The sequence below is a fragment of the Penicillium canariense genome (genome assembly GCF_028826845.1).
Source record: "Penicillium canariense strain IBT 26290 chromosome Unknown utg000008l_segment0_segment0, whole genome shotgun sequence".
NCBI classification, from domain to species: Eukaryota; Fungi; Ascomycota; class Eurotiomycetes; order Eurotiales; family Aspergillaceae; genus Penicillium; species Penicillium canariense.
In genome coordinates, this window is record NW_026622735.1 from 243,546 (window position 1) to 260,255 (window position 16,710).

General features: G+C 50.7%; 6 protein-coding genes across 6 annotated transcripts; 2 read left to right on the top strand and 4 right to left on the bottom strand.

Moving 5' to 3' along the window:
- Positions 1-1,598: 1,598 nt before the first annotated feature.
- Positions 1,599-3,614, top strand: N7482_010105 (uncharacterized protein; the record flags this gene model as incomplete). Its single annotated transcript, XM_056692229.1, has 8 exons — positions 1,599-1,788; positions 1,844-1,980; positions 2,031-2,113; positions 2,164-2,261; positions 2,313-2,433; positions 2,491-3,331; positions 3,385-3,490; positions 3,547-3,614. The coding sequence occupies 8 exons, from the start codon at positions 1,599-1,601 to the stop codon at positions 3,612-3,614; spliced, it is 1,644 nt and encodes a 547-aa protein (XP_056538186.1).
- A 257-nt stretch (positions 3,615-3,871) lies between these two features.
- Positions 3,872-5,992, bottom strand: N7482_010106 (putative glucan 1,4-alpha-glucosidase; the record flags this gene model as incomplete). Its single annotated transcript, XM_056692230.1, has 6 exons — positions 3,872-4,382; positions 4,421-4,524; positions 4,582-5,219; positions 5,278-5,386; positions 5,428-5,711; positions 5,764-5,992. 6 exons carry the CDS (start codon positions 5,990-5,992, stop codon positions 3,872-3,874), a joined length of 1,875 nt encoding a protein of 624 aa, XP_056538187.1.
- A 1,236-nt stretch (positions 5,993-7,228) lies between these two features.
- N7482_010107 (putative alpha-amylase) lies at positions 7,229-9,568 on the top strand (the record flags this gene model as incomplete). The annotated part of the gene is made up of 9 exons (XM_056692231.1): positions 7,229-7,390; positions 7,447-7,485; positions 7,552-7,667; positions 7,723-7,831; positions 7,883-8,111; positions 8,175-8,337; positions 8,383-8,529; positions 8,582-8,822; positions 8,873-9,568. 9 exons carry the CDS (start codon positions 7,229-7,231, stop codon positions 9,566-9,568), a joined length of 1,902 nt encoding a protein of 633 aa, XP_056538188.1.
- A 139-nt stretch (positions 9,569-9,707) lies between these two features.
- N7482_010108 (putative extracellular lipase) lies at positions 9,708-11,407 on the bottom strand (the record flags this gene model as incomplete). Its single annotated transcript, XM_056692232.1, has 2 exons — positions 9,708-11,170; positions 11,221-11,407. The coding sequence occupies 2 exons, from the start codon at positions 11,405-11,407 to the stop codon at positions 9,708-9,710; spliced, it is 1,650 nt and encodes a 549-aa protein (XP_056538189.1).
- Positions 11,408-12,666: 1,259 nt separating this feature from the next.
- N7482_010109 (UbiX family flavin prenyltransferase) lies at positions 12,667-13,299 on the bottom strand (the record flags this gene model as incomplete). Its single annotated transcript, XM_056692233.1, has 1 exon — positions 12,667-13,299. One exon carries the CDS (start codon positions 13,297-13,299, stop codon positions 12,667-12,669), a length of 633 nt encoding a protein of 210 aa, XP_056538190.1.
- Positions 13,300-14,910: 1,611 nt separating this feature from the next.
- On the bottom strand, positions 14,911-16,217 carry N7482_010110 (TauD/TfdA dioxygenase family protein; the record flags this gene model as incomplete). The annotated part of the gene is made up of 4 exons (XM_056692234.1): positions 14,911-15,045; positions 15,102-15,235; positions 15,289-16,021; positions 16,086-16,217. The coding sequence occupies 4 exons, from the start codon at positions 16,215-16,217 to the stop codon at positions 14,911-14,913; spliced, it is 1,134 nt and encodes a 377-aa protein (XP_056538191.1).
- Positions 16,218-16,710: the final 493 nt, after the last annotated feature.

Here is a 16,710-nt window from a genome sequence, read left to right on the forward strand (position 1 = left end):
CCTGTAACATTTGGCAAGTCATTTAAAGAAGAGTCCATTCAACGAATATATCGAATCTGTAAAAGGAAAAAGAAGAGAACGAAAAAGAGACATGAGCTCTTTTTTTACTACTACACGCCGGAACCTTCCATATCGGAGCTTTCCATATCTTCCAATCGTTACAATTACCACGATCCTGTTCGATTTCCTATCCATGAGTCTGAAATTGCAACATATCTCTTGGACCAGATTATTGTCCTTGCACAATCTATGATCAGTTGGATTTTGCATAGCTAGTCCGCTAGCTACAACCGAAAGCTCGGATAAAGCCCGTTCATCGACTTGGATGCCCCAGCGACCATAGGTTTCCTTGTTGGATACAACCCCGAAGAGAGGCTTAAATCAATTATAAGGAGACAGGTGCAGACTGTCCTTCTGGGCATAGGAGGTATCATAACGATCAAGAACGTGGAAATCAGCACAAGAGGGAAATCTTGAAATCCGCGTAACCGGGGGTACGCGTGGCAAAGAATCTGATTGGAGATGCACGTGCTTATTGAGGAAACATTGAATTGGCTCTGAACATCACCTCCCTTGGTGCAGGAGTTGTTACAGATTGTTGGCCTGCAAAAACCGCTCTCAGCAATTCCCGGGGGGAGTGGCCTTGGTGGCGCAGGAGTCGACAGTAGAAGGGCGTATCCCCTTTAGTGATGTACTCGCAATATTGAAAGGGACGAATATGTATGTGGGAGCAGTTAGCTGTAGCTTGCCAAGAGGCGAAGGACTATTGAGCTCCGAAGAAGTTCCAGGGGGCACATAATGAGACCGCAGTCCTTATTTACGTATTCCTTTCATATGATGTGACCGTTTGTTTGCTTGAGGAACCCAGACACGGAAGAAACCAAGGTACAGATGACCTTAAGAAGGACTAGAAGGTATAGTCCTATAGATGGGGACGGTCCTAAAGCCCTTGTTAATTGCCGTAGTCAGCCGCTCGGCAAATGTAGCGGGAAGCTGCCAGTGAAAAAGGTGGGGGATGATGCCATCGGGGTCCCGGATGGCGATCGGCGCGGCCCCTGCACGTATCCGATCTATAGTTACTTCCATTGTCATTATTAATGACTTGCGGATTATACATGTCCGTGGATCGGAATTTCAGGGTTGCAACATGATACAATGCATAAATATAAGGTTAGATGGACTTCCTGGTCAGCATTACTTCTGATAAATGCATACACTAACATTGCATTTTGTTTCTCCAGGCATTCGAGCACAAGTCGCGTGGAGTGGACCCGCCCTACCGGAATGGCGTGCTTTAAGATCGCGATGAGCGATGAGAACACAGACCGTCCATCATTGTGGTAAAAGCTTCGCTTAGACTGGCCAGACTGCGTATCACAAAGCGGAATTGCCGGAGAATAATGCAATGGCTCGCCAGAATACCCCGGTCAAGGATCATCAAGGCCGAGAACCCGTCGAGATAAGAATGCGGACTTATTTGACCTGAACTGCAAACGTAGCTAATTCTCCCTCTCTTTCTCTATGTTTGGTTCCCTTCTCCTTGTGGCCAATCTTTTTTGGCGATTGTTCGATTGATGATTGTGCATTCAAAGCGCATAATGGCCGCGAATTGCAACTATGGCACCGAGGACGCCCTGCCAGACGGGCTCATCAAGTCCACCCCAGTCGCAAATGAATGCGACACGATACGGGACGAGGAACGGCCGCTGCTTCCACAGTCTAATTCCGCGGAGAGTAACGGGAAGGCCCTGACAGGCGTGGCAACCATTATAGCTGTGCTGTTGCTCGGTAGGATGACTCGGACCACCAAGCTATGCACACACTAACACGGAATATAATGTAGGCGAATTCATTTCCAACGCCGACACGACGCTTGTCATGGCCGCCGCTGGCCACATATCCTCCGAATTCAATCGATTACGCGATGCAAGTTGGCTCTCTACAGGATATACACTTGGTCTCTGCGCCGTGCAGCCGATGGTAAGTGCCGCGGCTCTCTGCCATGCCAATGTGGCACTGACCTGGGCTAGTACGGGAAGCTGAGCGACATCTACGGTCGCAAACCGCTTCTGTTAATATCGTATTTCTTGTTCGCAGTTGGCTGCATTATTAGGTATTGAGCCAATAATCCTTCGAATTGAAAAGCGGTCCTGACTGGTTTAGTTGCATTGGGTCACAGATGTGGGTGGTGGTTCTCGGCCGTGCGATCAGTGGAATGGGTGGCGGCGGTTGCATGACGATCAGCTCGGTGATCATCACTGGTAAGAAAGAGTCGGAGAATTCTTGAGTCAAGCTTAGCTAACCGGCGTTAGATATTGTTCCCAGACGCGAAGTCGCGACATGGCGAGCCTATGTCAATATCTCCATGACGCTTGGCCGCAGCGTTGGCGGTCCCTTGGGCGGGTGGCTGAGTGACACTATCGGTTGGCGATGGTATTTGACGTCTTCAGCCTCAAATCTTGTTGGATTGACGTGCTAAAGAGTTGTTAGGCTGTTTCTCCTCCAAGCTCCATTGTTCGCCCTCGCTGCTTTCCTGGTGGTCCTGAAGCTCCAGGTTGCCCAGCCTAAAATCGCGGCACAGGCCGGCTCTGTATCACAGCTTCGCCAAATCGACTTTTTAGGAACCGCTCTCCTCGGGGCATCGATCGTCGCCATTATTGGGCTCATGGACCAGGGAGGCAAGTCGTTCCCTTGGCGATCGTGGGTATCTGCGGTCATCGGTGGTGGTGGACTCTTGCTGCTTGTCGCATTTGTCCTCGTAGAAGCCTATCTTGCCAAGGAGCCCGTTTTCAACTTGCGTATTTTGCGCAGACCCAATGTGGCGGTCAGCTATCTGATTGGAACACTACAGATTACGGCACAGCTGGGCATGCAGTTCTCGATCCCTCTGTACTTTCAAGTCACGCAGCGTGCCTCGGTTACAGTCGCGGGCGGCCACTTGGTTCCTGCAGTGATTGGTAACACGCTAGGCGGACTTCTTGCTGGCGGGTTCATTCGCCGTACTGGGCACTACAAGATCTTGCTTATTCTGGCTGGTTTAGTGGCATCAACCTCATACGTGCTGCTGTACCTGTGTTGGAATGGGAATACCGGGTTCTGGGAGTCGTTATACGTCATTCCTGGAGGCATGGGGACAGGCATCTCGTCAGCGGCGGCATTCATTGCCATGTCTGCTTCACTACCTCCAGAAGAGGTGGCTATGGCTACCTCCGGCTATATGCTGCTAGTCAGCTTCGCCATGACGGCGGGTGTCACGACATCCAATAGTGTTCTGGGACTCGAGTTCTATCGGCAGCTTCGCCGTAACCTTCGCGGACCCGGCTCAGAAACAGTAAGTTGTCTCGGATGGACTCATGCGTTGGGCACTATTAACAGCCGGCGCAGGTCATCAAACGCGCTATGGCCGACACCAACTACATCTCCCAGCTCACCGGCCGCCTCGGAGATATTGTGGTTCAGTGTTACCTTTCGGGACTCAATAGCACATACCGTAAGTCCATTCCATCACAAGATTCTAGCTCTTGGTGCCCCGCTTACGCATTTCAGTGGTCTCGCTTGCTTGTTCCCTGGTTGCTGCATTCCTGGGATCGTTCATTCGACATCACCAATTATAGAGGTGGATTGTTCACAGCCCCTCTGACTGAGGATATTTTCCTTCACATGTCCGTATCTGCTAGGAAGGCTATATATACCACTATAAAAGTGCTTGTCGAGTCATACCACGTAGGGGCGCATCGCATATATGACTTTACTCCCATAAATACATCGTAGGTTAAAAAGGTTCTGATCATCCCGAATCACCGTTACCAATCATCTCTCATCGAGATCCCGCAACAGCATGCACTGTTCCAGCAAGCTTCTGTGCCTCGATTTACTTCCAGGTATCGCTCTCTGTCACAGCAGTCGTCGCACAAGCCGCAGGAACAGTGTACGAGCGGTTCGGGTCACTTTCCCATTCGATGGTTCCATCGCTCTCGACTCGGATGTACTTGTACTCGAAGGAAGTACCAGCAGGTAAGCTGATGGTCACAAACCAGAGATTGTTGGTCGACGTATATTGGGAGGCGCTCAGCGCAACTGCATCGCTAGTATCCCAGCTGCCCAGTTGGCTGATAGAACCTGCGATCTTGATGTTCTCGCCGTATGTGGTTGTCGCAATAAGGTCAAATGTCACCGCCACAGCAGTTGGAGTGGTACAGGACGTAGTCGAGGTAGTCGAAGTGGACTTAGATGTAGTCGTGGTAGCACCAGTTGTAGTGGTCGTCCCAGACCCGCTAGTCAAAGTAGCCGGCCAGGATGTGGAGGTCGCAGTGCTGTAGGTACCCGTGGCGGATGTTGAGCTGCACGTTGCCGGGACGCTGCTAGCGGAGGTCTCCCCCAGGCTGCAGGGACAATGGAATTGCGTCGATTATTTGCAGACAAGAGGGCCGCATAAGACCAGGTTAAGTCACGCGCCGAGAGGGGTGAGCCATCGGACTTGGAGAATTGCTCCGACATGGATCCATTGCTCATGGCATACTCTTCCTATACCGCTATGAGTATGCGACTCTGGAATGAAGGGTACCCCGCTCTTCTACTTACCACAATGCTCATGTATCCATCGGCATAAGACTTGACCGCGCTGACAATCGTGGAGTAAGTTGCGCTGGATGAGGAATACGTTCCAGTAGCCGCGGAGCTGTAGAGGTCCTGGAAGAAAGCCAAAGAGACGGAGTTGATGGTCAGGGAACCAATCTGGTTCCACTGATACAGCGCATCGTATAAAAGCTCCGCAGCAGCCATTGTGCATAGATACCAGGGGTTACCATTATAGTATGAGTCCTCGGGGTACCGCCCGACCGCAACAGCGACACCTGACGAAATGCCACTGTTGATGGTGTAGACAGAGCGGAAGGAATCGGTGACTACCTTGTGATTGGCCAATGCCCGAGCTGAGCAGGGTTGGAAGGTCGTGTCATCACAACTAGCCTCTGGATCGAATGTGTGAATAGTCCCCAAGAGCGTGTTGGCATCTTTTCCGGTCCGGCTGCTGCCAAAGTTGGCCAGGGTGTATGTTCCAGTCCAGAATGATTGCAGGAAGCAGAGAACCTGAGGTGCTTGCAAGTCGCAGAATGAGCAGGAAGAGCCCACTTGGCTCGCAAATTTACTTCCTTCAACCAAGGCCCGGTGCTGAACTGCAGTAGTGAAAAATGACTCGCCACTGACTTCTTCCCAGAGATCTATTCATCCAGAGGTTACTAAATAGAAATCACCGGGGTTCTGGAACTGAACACTGACCGTATCCCGAGCTATTCCAGTACTGAGTCACATAGGAAAGGTCGTTGCGCACAATGGGCCACACAATATTGGTTGCTTGGGTAGTATAACCGTTGTCCTGAATGAGCTTCTGTTAGCTTTGTGTAACTTCATATCGACCGCACAACGTACAATCAACCACTGGCCAAAGGCGATCAGCGCAGTAGCTCGAAGAGCAGGTCCATCACGCTGAGGACGCCCCCAAGAGCCGGTGTAGGCAGTCTCGTCGACATAGAACTTGGGCTCACCCAATCCGCCGGTCGAGAGCGTGCCCGACGGGTTGGAAACAGTCTGGATATACGCCTGAGAGCTGATGTACTCTTCGATCACACCTAGTAGGTCGGTGTCGCCGTTTTTGAACTGGTCGATCAAGACCTTCATTGTCAAGGCCGAGTCGCGCGTCCAGGTATAGTAGTCTGTCAAGTTAGTTTCGTCGGTTCGCGGGTTCGTCTATAAGGTGTCACTTACAATCGGGACTGCTGGTGCTAGGACTTGCAATGATAATGCCAGGGTCTGCACTCGCAGCATAAGCACCACTGGAGCCGATGTTATCAAGAATACCCTGTCGCGCAACTGATGTCTCTGATGCCAGCCAGGTATCCAGGCTGGCGGTCGCGCGAGGCTCCAGCTGTGGTGCTGCTATGACCGCGTGGCCCAGGGCCAGCGCACACAGCGTAGTCCAGAAATGAGACGCCATGAGTAAATATGATTTACCTTGTGTGGACGTTCTTCATGAGCGCGCTTGCAGCCTTTTATGTCTCCGCAGGCCGCCTTGCCGAATCTCGGTTCTGCTGTCGAACTGGAGATTGCAGGGGGCTTCGACAACCGGGAGTGGAAAAACACAGCAATGAGATCGACCGGCCTTAGCGAGAACGGGCACTAGTCGTGACTTGCTTTTTTGAGCTTTTTGCTTTTTACATCGTTCTCAGGCGCCGGCTGGCAAATGATTTGTTTCGTCCGGTGGGATTTGACGCATGCAACAATTAAGTCCTTCACGATCGACAGACCAATCTTACTGCCTTTATGCTCCCCGCTACGGTCTCCTCGTAGTGATAGCCTTTCTGAGCTCCGCAAATCTCAAGAACGTGCTCATCATATGCTTCTCTGCCATCGGTACCATGTCTGCTTCCTCCTATCTATCCAGCACGCTTGAGGCGATAGCGCTGCCTAGTGTCGACACAACTGCTCAGACCACTGCAGTTAGCTCCTTGCATGTCCGGCGAACCCCGCAGATTCCCCGTCCCCTGTCTGCTGCCCCGGACCGTCTGGCGATCTGGCCACCAATCAGTGTCGCGGGAGTTCCCCGTTCCTGGCACGGTCGGCTTCGCCTAAGAAGGAGGCGTTTTGGCAGCAAATGCGATCTGCATGTGAACCTGCCATGACTTGCATCTTCCGCAGTCAACAGCCGACATTCTGCGTGGTGAAACGTGGAGCCGTGAAGAATCTCGATCCACCCCGCCGACGGGGCCCCGGAGGATCTACTGAATCCGGACTGGCGCTGTCGACTACTGTCCACTAGTGTCGACTCTCGGAGTTGGGTCGGCTTTTGATGACCACATTATTCGCCTTCCATTTGACGGAAATGCAAGCTTATGCGGTCCGGATTGTGCCGTGTTCACCATGCGCCACTTTATGAACATTGTCGAGTCGTGTGGAAAGCCTCCAGAACAAACTTGAAACAATTCACCGTGGGGTTGGACATCCTACTTGGAGCTGAATCCATTGGCCATCAGGTCCGATGGATGTGGCTCAAGCTCGCGTGGAGGTTCTAAGCCGGAGATTAAGCCTGCAAGCGAGCCGTAGGGGCTTTTCATAGATGTGACGAATCCATTTATAAACCTCAGGATAGTTTGCCTGCTTTGATTGAATTTTGCATAGGCAATCTATTACTGCCAGAATTGTACGATTCACACAAAATTGAATAGCAGTCGTCATGAACAGCCGTCTTGTATTGGCGGCCGCGGTGTTCCTTGCGGAGGCCGTCGCCGGTCTGACACCTGCTGAATGGCGCAGTCAGTCGATATACTTTCTTCTGACCGATCGCTTTGGGCGTGAAGACAACTCTACTACAGCCGCATGCGCCGTGAGCGACCGGGTATGGATCATTCACTTCATCGGGATGTTTCGGGCTTTCCTTATTGACGACGACAGAATTATTGCGGTGGTAGTTGGCAAGGCATTATCAACCATGTATGTTGGCTCTTTCTCCTCGCTGGTATCCATGCATATTTCATGCACTGCTAAGTTCTGCGCCAGCTGGACTATATCCAAGACATGGGTTTTACTGCCATTTGGATCACGCCAGTCACAGAACAGCTCTCTGGAGACACTGGGGACGGCGAAGCGTATCATGGTTACTGGCAACAGAAGATGTCCGTCCTTTTGTGCGCCCGAACTACCCTGAAACTAACACATTGATGCATGTAGATACGACGTGAACACAAATTATGGCACTGCTGCTGATCTTCTAGCGCTCTCTAATGCTCTGCATAATCGGGGGATGTATCTCATGGTAGATGTGGTGGCAAACCACATGGTAGGTATTCTCCACATTATTTGCAATAAAAATTCTCATTATGGAGTACAGGGATATAATGGGGCTGGAAATACTGTTGATTACAGTGTCTTCAACCCATTTGACTCTTCGACTGACTTCCATTCATACTGTCTGATCAGTGACTACTCCAATCAGACAAATGTGGAGGACTGTTGGCTAGGTGACACTACTGTCTCCCTTCCGGATCTCAACACGGCACTTGCTTCTGTACAGACCATCTGGTATAACTGGGTGGCTGACCTGGTATCTAATTACTCCAGTATGCAATTCTCGTTGAAATAATTCACAGGTGCTTGATAGAGACTAACGGGTCGTGATATAGTTGATGGCCTGCGTATCGACACGGTCAAGCACGTCCAGGAGTCATTCTGGCCGGGCTATAACAGTGCAGCGGGTGTCTACTGTGTAGGGGAGGTCTTTGATGGCGACCCCTCTTACACATGCCAGTATCAAAGTTATCTTGACGGTGTTCTAAATTATCCCATGTATGTTGTTCGTGGAATGTCCAAACTTTGGCTAATAAATCATAGCTATTACCAACTGCTGTACGCATTTGAGTCTTCTAGTGGCAGCATTAGCGACCTATACAACATGATTAACTCTGTTGCTTCGGATTGTTCTGATCCAACCTTGCTCGGAAATTTCATCGAGAACCATGACAACCCACGCTTTGCTTAGTACGTTTGTTTCCCTAGTACATGAATTCAAAATCTGGTACTGACGATTCAGCTACACGGATGACTACTCTCAAGCAAAGAATGTTATATCGTTTCTCTTCTTTTCTGATGGTATTCCTATTATCTACGCCGGTCAGGAGCAACATTATAGTGGTGGTAGCGACCCTGCTAACCGGGAAGCAACTTGGTTGTCTGGATATGACACAACCGCCGAGCTTTACGAATACATAACCTCCACAAACAAGATCCGCAGTCTAGCGATGTTATCGGACACTTCCTACCTTACGTCCAAGGTATGCTTAGATGAATTACTTGTCTAGGGAGCACGCTAACACATGTGCAGAATGACGCTTTCTACACTGATAGCAATACCATAGCGATGAAGAAAGGATCCAGCGGCGAGCAAGTTGTTACGGTCCTTTCCAACTACGGATCCTCGGGCAGCTCGTATACCTTAACTCTGAGCGGAAGTGGCTATTCTTCCGGCACCCAGCTAATGGAGATGTACACCTGTACTTCGGTTACCGTGGATTCCAGTGGAAATATCGCCGTACCAATGGCGTCTGGGCTACCCCGAGTTTATATGCTGGCCTCCTCGGCAAGCTCACTTTGTGGTTCTTCTAGTTCGACGACAACCTCGGCATCGTCGAAGACCGCAACTGCCACAGTCGCATCCACCTTAACCACTACTACCTCCACCAGCACAAGTTGTACACAGGCCACTGTTCTACCTGTCTTGTTTGAAGAGATTGTGACCACTTCCTATGGACAGGACATCTACATTTCAGGCTCGATCAGTGAATTGGGTAGCTGGGATGTGGATAATGCTGTCGCCCTCTCTGCAGACGAATATACCTCGTCCAATAATTTGTGGTATGTTGTCGTGACGATCCCAGTGGGAACCTCCTTCCAATACAAATTCATCGAGAAGACGGACGGATCAACCTCCGTAACATGGGAGAGCGATCCGAATCGTTCGTATACGGTGCCAAGCGGCTGCTCAGGGTCAACAGCGACCGTAGCAGCGACATGGAGGTAGTTTATTTTGAAGCAACAGAGGCCTGGGGGCTTGAATATATTGAGCTCGTATATCATTTTTACATTCCAGTATAGACATTGTAAAGGCATCATTCAGAGTGTTAGGGGTCCCCAGTCCAACCTCTTTCCATAAATACCTCTCAAATGTGGAATGACGCGACATTTGCTAAGATGAAGTCAAAGGTGTCCTGACGGAAGTCATCCGCAAGCAAAGCTGCACGGTTATTGAAGAAATTCATCAGGGTTTGATTCGCGCTCCATTGGGGCCAATCCATGTAGCTCGACGCCCGAGAGTTTGGATCCAAGTCATAGACGAATGAGAAGTAGTATGAATGGATGGATCTGGATGCATAGTTTGGCAAGAGGCCATAAAAGACTTGCAGAAGGTCTGAGCCGTGGAATGTGCCGAGAATGGGTGTCCCGTAGTCATATGAGGACAGGTATGACCAGAACGGCACATCAGGCTTCACCTTTTGCGCCAGTGTGAGAAAGGCGCGTCGGGTGATCGTAAATGTTAGATCGCCCAGTATTGCCGCAAGGCGTTTATACTGCGGGTACCAATTATTAAAGATGCTGGTTCGGAACGGGGAACCATCGGTGGTGGTATCAGGATAGGTTGCAACCAATTCCTCAAGCTGCGCGCGCGAAGCATCTGCAAAGAACAGATCCTGGAGATAGTCCACGATTTGATCCGTAGTGCTAATATTTGACTGGAACAAAGCGAAGATTGTCCCCTCGTCCTCTTGGTCACCGACGATGAAAGGCACGGAGGCGTATTTTCCATTCATCACCAAATTTTCAGGCGAGTCAGTGAGAACCGTCCCATCTGGTCGAGGCAAATAAGACAATGCGACAGAGTGATACGACAGAAGACCAGGCACCGAGTTTGCGGCATTCAAAAATGTTGTATAATCCAGCCCGCGCAAGCACTCCAGGGTATCTGTTGCACTGCCACAGCCGGCGGATTCCACCACAGTATCGTAAATCGCTTGGCCTTTGGCCCCATCCACCCTGTCCGCCGGCACTACATTACCCGAGTTCATAATTCCAGCCCGGAAGAGGGGTGATCCGTTGTATGTGTGGTCGCCATCATACAAAGCCATCTGGTCAAAGACGGATATGGAACCGGCGGATTCACCCCAAATGGTCACCTTAGAGGGATCACCACCAAAACCCTTGATATTATCCGCGATCCATTCCAAAGCAAGACGTTGGTCAAGAAGGCCCAAGTTGGCGGACCCGTCTTTGAGAATCTCCGATCCGGGCATGAATCCAAAGCCACCCACACGATAGTTAATGGCCACAAATACTATCGGCATGTTCAATTCCATCGAGGCGGACACCAAGCCTGACCCATCATACATGCTGGATGACCCTAGCTCGAAGCCTCCACCAAAGATCCAGACCAGAACGGGAAGATCGGCACCCGCTTCTGTCCCTGATGGACGCTGGACGCTAACACTCAAACAGTCTTCACCGGCATTGGTAACTGTTTGAAATAGTGGGATATTGATCAGCTCCCCCAGTACTGAGACCGGGAAGTCGCTAGTATCGGTGGTAAAGTAAAACTGGGGGCATGCTTTGGCGGAGCCAGTGGCTTGGACTGTCCCCAGGGAGGTTTGAATTGCCTGGGGGGTCTCAGACGAAGAGAACCTGTGGGCGCCTGAGCAAAGGGTATTCCATTGAAGCTGTCGACACTGTTGGACCCAGATGAGCCAACAATTGTAGCTTCGGGTTGCGAGATGGTCACCGTTGGTGCGCTGGCTCTCTTGACGTTGGCCGGCGCGGCCAATATAACCGGCACAGCGGCCAGGAGCACGAGCTGCAGCAAGGGGAACATGGTTATTGCCTTCCAACTACAAGACAGTAGCTGATTTGGGTTGCAGTCGTGACTTTTGTCCGTGTTCTCGCAGCCCTCTCCCCTTTGGGAGGCGGCAAAGGGGCGGCTTTATACCATTCCCACAGTACCAGCGGCCCCCAAAATTGAGGCATCTTCGAGATTCACGAGATGGGTCAAACATGTGGTTCCTCGGTTGACGCTTGACGATTGCCTGGGAGCTGTCATGTTGATCGTCTATTCCTTTCCTTACCCCGCCGCGGGGAAACAGGAAACTCAATCAAAGTACCTTGGCTGAAAGAGGAATATTCCCCGGGTTCCTGGTCATGTGGAGCGCCAAGCGGCCCTCGTCCACGTTCTGCAACGTTCGAGCAGTCGGGCCTTGGCCCTCATAAAGCGCGCTGCGAGATTTGTGGTTGGAGGGTGAGTGATGCCCACGGAAGCCCGGTGCATTTCGGGTTCGGCCGCGAGAGAGCGGCGGTTGCAGAACGGCGGTTGCACACGCCTAGAAGGATCTCGTGCCGGTCTGCTGACCTGAAATCAAGGAGTGTATTCCGTGCGGATCCTGCGCAGCACGATGGCACCAGTGGCGCTGGGCGAATCGCGGGGGAGAGTGGGGAACATACGGGCACATCCCTGCCCTTTTGAAAGAAACGGTGGAGCTGCCGAGCGTCCGGGTGGAGTCAGCCCAAATCTGGGGTTCGAACAGGCCCTACTCGGAAGACAAGATACTTCAGTCTGTACAGGCTGGGCAGCGGGGGTTGCTGGCGAAGAGGTAATTGGATGTTGCCCCTGTGTGCCTGACAGCAGACTACGTTCCCAGTGACCGCCAGAATGGAGAACTCACGAGACGCAGTGAACCTCGATCTATGAAGACTACAGTCGAGACTACACTCGATCGGATCCTTGGGTTGCCCTGTTTTCTATCATCTGTCGCGGGACCCCTGGATGTGTATTATCGCAGCCGGATCCAAGGGCTTGAATGCCCTTGCCAATGCCAAAGAAATATCTCGCTGCACGCCGTCTCGACCAATGCGACCCTACGTGCCGGCCAAGGTCCTTCGGTGCCAACGGTCGCGAAGCATTCCGGAACTCAAATCCCTTAGTCTCTGGAGCTAACGACGACTTTTCTCACTCCGTCTTAACATTGTTCAAACTATGCAGTTCTTCATGTGATGATGTGGTAGCCAATCTATCTACGCCAATAACGCCGATGCAAATGCAAGACACACATCCAGCCCGCCCCTGCTACTCCCCCGGCTTCAGCGATCTGCATGTTGCCAACCGTCCCACCTCTCGAAGTCGCCCGTGTCCAACCCGAAGAGGTCCAGCATACGCCCCACGCTTTGGTCGACCAGCTCATCCACGGAAGCGGCACGGATATAGTACGCCGGTACGGGTGGGAAGATAACGGCGCCAGCGCGAGATACTTCCAGCATATTGCGCAGATGGATCTCGCTCAGTGGCGTCTCTCGAGCAACCAAAACGAGTCGCTGCCGCTCTTTGAGCATGACATCCGCTGTGCGAGAGATGAGGTCGTCGCAAAATCCACTGTGGATGGCTGCGAGGGTTTTCATGCTGCATGGGACGACGATCATCCCATCGGCTTTGAAAGAGCCGCTTGAGATGGGGGCCGCCATATCGTTGATAGAGTGGGTATGGTCCGCGAGGGCCTTGACATTAGACGGGTGGTAGTCCGTTTCGTATTTGATAGTCGCCTCGGCCCATTTGCTCATCACGAGATGGGTTTCAACATTCAACCGACGCAGGGCAATGAGACACTTGATACCCAGGATCGCCCCGGTTGCTCCGGTCATGGCCACCACGATCCGTTTGCGACTCGGTGTGGGCGCTGGCTGCATGGGCGCACGGTGTTCAGGCTTCTCAATAGACATTGTTCTCTCGGCCTGGCTGCCACCGGGAGAAGAGCGACCAGAATGAGGTGTGTGGGTACTGGAGAGTAGAGACAGCATGGATGGTTCGTAGCTGAAAAATAAGTCTGGTCTGGCGTTGGCGATTCCTAACCGCTCCAGAACGTGCAAGGAGACGGGTGATGTCGTTGGTGCGATGGTTTACCCGGGCGATAGAGATGGTTGATTCTTATATATCCATAAAGTGGCGCGACCGAGGTTACAAGAACTTATTCGTCTATGGGAAAATTCTCACTGCATCCCGAACAACCGGCAAACTATTTTGATCGGCCCGATTCTGGTGAAACGAAAGGGGCCCTCCGAGGTTCCGAGTCCCCGAGATTCCGACCCCGAGACTCCGAGAACCACACAAAGTTTGGTCGGCCCATCAGGTCTTCAGAGGAAGCGGCTCCACTGAAGTCGACCAGCAAGCTAAAGCAATCTGACGATCGGAGCCAGACCAGACAGGTATATGAGTCTCTCGCAATTCTCACTTGACTCCTCTTCTGATGCTAGTCCCGACGTGGGCGAGATCTTCCGGTTTACAATTGTTTCATCTACACTTTCAGGACCGACATTGGCTGCAATGAGTGCTCACTGGTGGGATTACATGACCGCGTTAACTTGCTTCGACCAAATGAGGCTTCTATTAGTTTGTTGATTGGACTGCATTGTTCCTTGATCCCATAATCTAGTAGCTCCAAGCAAGGTAACAACTAGGCTCAGTCTCTGTGACATTACCAACCGTGCCCGTACGACATACAAAGCCATCGCAAATTTCTACCAGTCAGGAGATATCAGGAGCGAGTAATGGAGGTGAGACCGACAAGGAATGGCAGCAGGGCCAATATCATGAAGATGCATTTGAAGCTAGTCAGGACCACCACTTCTACTGGCCACCGGAAAATGACGAGGGAGTTAATATCTGGGACCCGAAATCTGGATGGACAGAAGAGGAGAAATACTGTTGGAAGAGTACGCAAATTCCTTCATCGCGAAAGCTAATCGATAGCTCTTGTAGTTGCGATAGATTGATGCTCGCGTCTATACATTTGCATGTGCGATGTTCTTTGCATTGTAGCTTGATCGAATAAGCATTGGCCAAGTACCAGTAAATACACTTTGGAAATATCTAAAGATGACCACAGATAACTAGAATTTGGGCCAACTATCTTCCTGTATGCTTTTCAGTCGGCGAGCTGCTCCAGTCATTCTCTAAAGACTGGTCCCCGATCTTACTATTCCACTCAAATGTTTATATGAGCATTGCGACTCGGGCTTTAGATTTCATGGAGCAAAATATGGGACAAATGTACTTTTGTCGAACTCTACTCACGAGAGTGTTTACCGCGTCAGGCTCGGCGGGATGTTGTACTATGTCATCAGTGGGGAGAATGATGGACACTCTTCTTAAAAACATTATTCTAATGATGACAGGAAAGTGCACAGACTACAAAAGTTTCGTAGTCTAGGCTATTCAATGTATCCCAATAACACCGTAGTTTGCGACAACTAGGATTTATTTCGATATCGTAGACATCTCGGTACCCATATCTCTCTAACAACCTCGAATGTTTCGTCATCGATTTGCCGTAGTCAAGCTTTCGATTTATCTTCATCTGGGACGTAAGGTGTTTCGTAAGGACGCTCGGCCTGTGGGGTGATACGTGCCAAATGGCGACGCTCCCCTGTCGTCCAGTCAATAATTGCAGAGTGGGCAGTCACGCGATTCTTATTATTTGTCAGTCTCTAAACCCTCCATTCAAGTAACCCAGATTTGCACTTACATCCCAAACAACAACTGTCTTCGGGGCCCATCGAATTCGAGCCTGGTAGTCAATACCGCGGCCGATATGAGCCAATAGAAAGCTTAGAAGAGCATCGCTTTCTTCTGTTTTGAGCCCAACGATGCTGCGAGTGACTTTCTTTGGAGTTAGCTATGGTATATGTGACCATATAAGAGAGAACACTTACAACCACTGTTGACAAAAAGAGCCTTCTCACCCGTCACCGGATGAGTACGGACAATGGGATGCTCATTCTTCACCGGCTCTCGTCTATCAACTCCTCCACGTTTAAGACTGTTTTCAGCCTGCTCAAAACCAGAGTGCACGGCTTTGAGACCATGCAGCCGCTCTTTTATCGCCGGTGAAAGCCGCCTATAGGCCTCAACCTGGTCCACAAAAGCAGTATCGCCGCCCACTTCGGGTCCATCCAGAAGGTACAAAAACGTTGTGCCAGGTGGTTGCTGCTCATAAGTCACATCTGAGTGCCAGGAAACACTACTATTCTTGGCGGCGAGATATTGATCATACTCCCACGCATTATTATTCCGGTAAACAAGGTGAACCTCGGGGTATCCTTCCGGAGCCCCACTGGTGGGATGAATATGATGCCGGCCAAAGTAGCCTCCGAAATCGAGGGCTTCTTGGATGGGTAAGTCGGCAAAGTCCTGATCTCTAAAGACAACAACCTTGCGCTGGGCAACCAGGAGAGCAAGCTGGTCTTTTGCGGCGGGAGTAAGTCTGCTCAGCTGGACTCCTGTGACTTCAGATCCGATAGTCGGAGTGAGCTTCTGAATCTTAGACCCTTCCGTGAGAAGATCTTCGAAGGAGGGATTGGCGTCCTTGCCACGATCAATGTGTGTGAAAGGTTCGAGGGGGGAAAACTGTTCGCCATAATCCCAGACGGGTAGATATTTTGGGTACTAGTCACATAGTGATTCATGTTAGATGGCCGTGACGGGGATAACGAGAATATTCACGACATACGCTAGCAGTAGTCTCTCGCCCTTCCTCATCGATGATTCGCCTTATTTTAGGCTTGCTTATGCTTGTTTGGAGGTCGGCCTTGACTGGAACAATGATCTCTGCGGTGGAAGCTTCAGTGGTAGATGGTGCCATATTGCGGGTTTGAGTAATGTATGGATAGATCCTTTGCTTGATCAAGTTGCAGAAGCTTTTGTCCCATGATATCTGTAATGAAGACTGCTTTAAATATATTTTCTTCCCTCAAGCCACTCTTCGCATCATTATCACCCGAAATCGCGTGGCACCTTCTTCACGAGCCCAAATTATGTGCCATTGGTGGGATACGCTCGGACTTACGAGACGCATCAGAGCTTAGAAACTCTATAATCCGTATTGTCATTAATTCTGATTTGTGTCATCATTGAATTAAGGCATGAACTACATGGGTAATTTTTCCACTGTCAAGTTCAAATCAACGATATATTCGTTCTTTAAAGAACAAAAGACACTCATGAGCCAGGTGGCAGAGTCTACGGTAGCAGATTAATATCCTCATATGGCGTGGTAAAGGACAATCTTGCCAAGATAAGTGAATCTGAGAGGCTCTTGCGTGCTATCCTCAACAATAACGTCAGTTCGTTGCCTT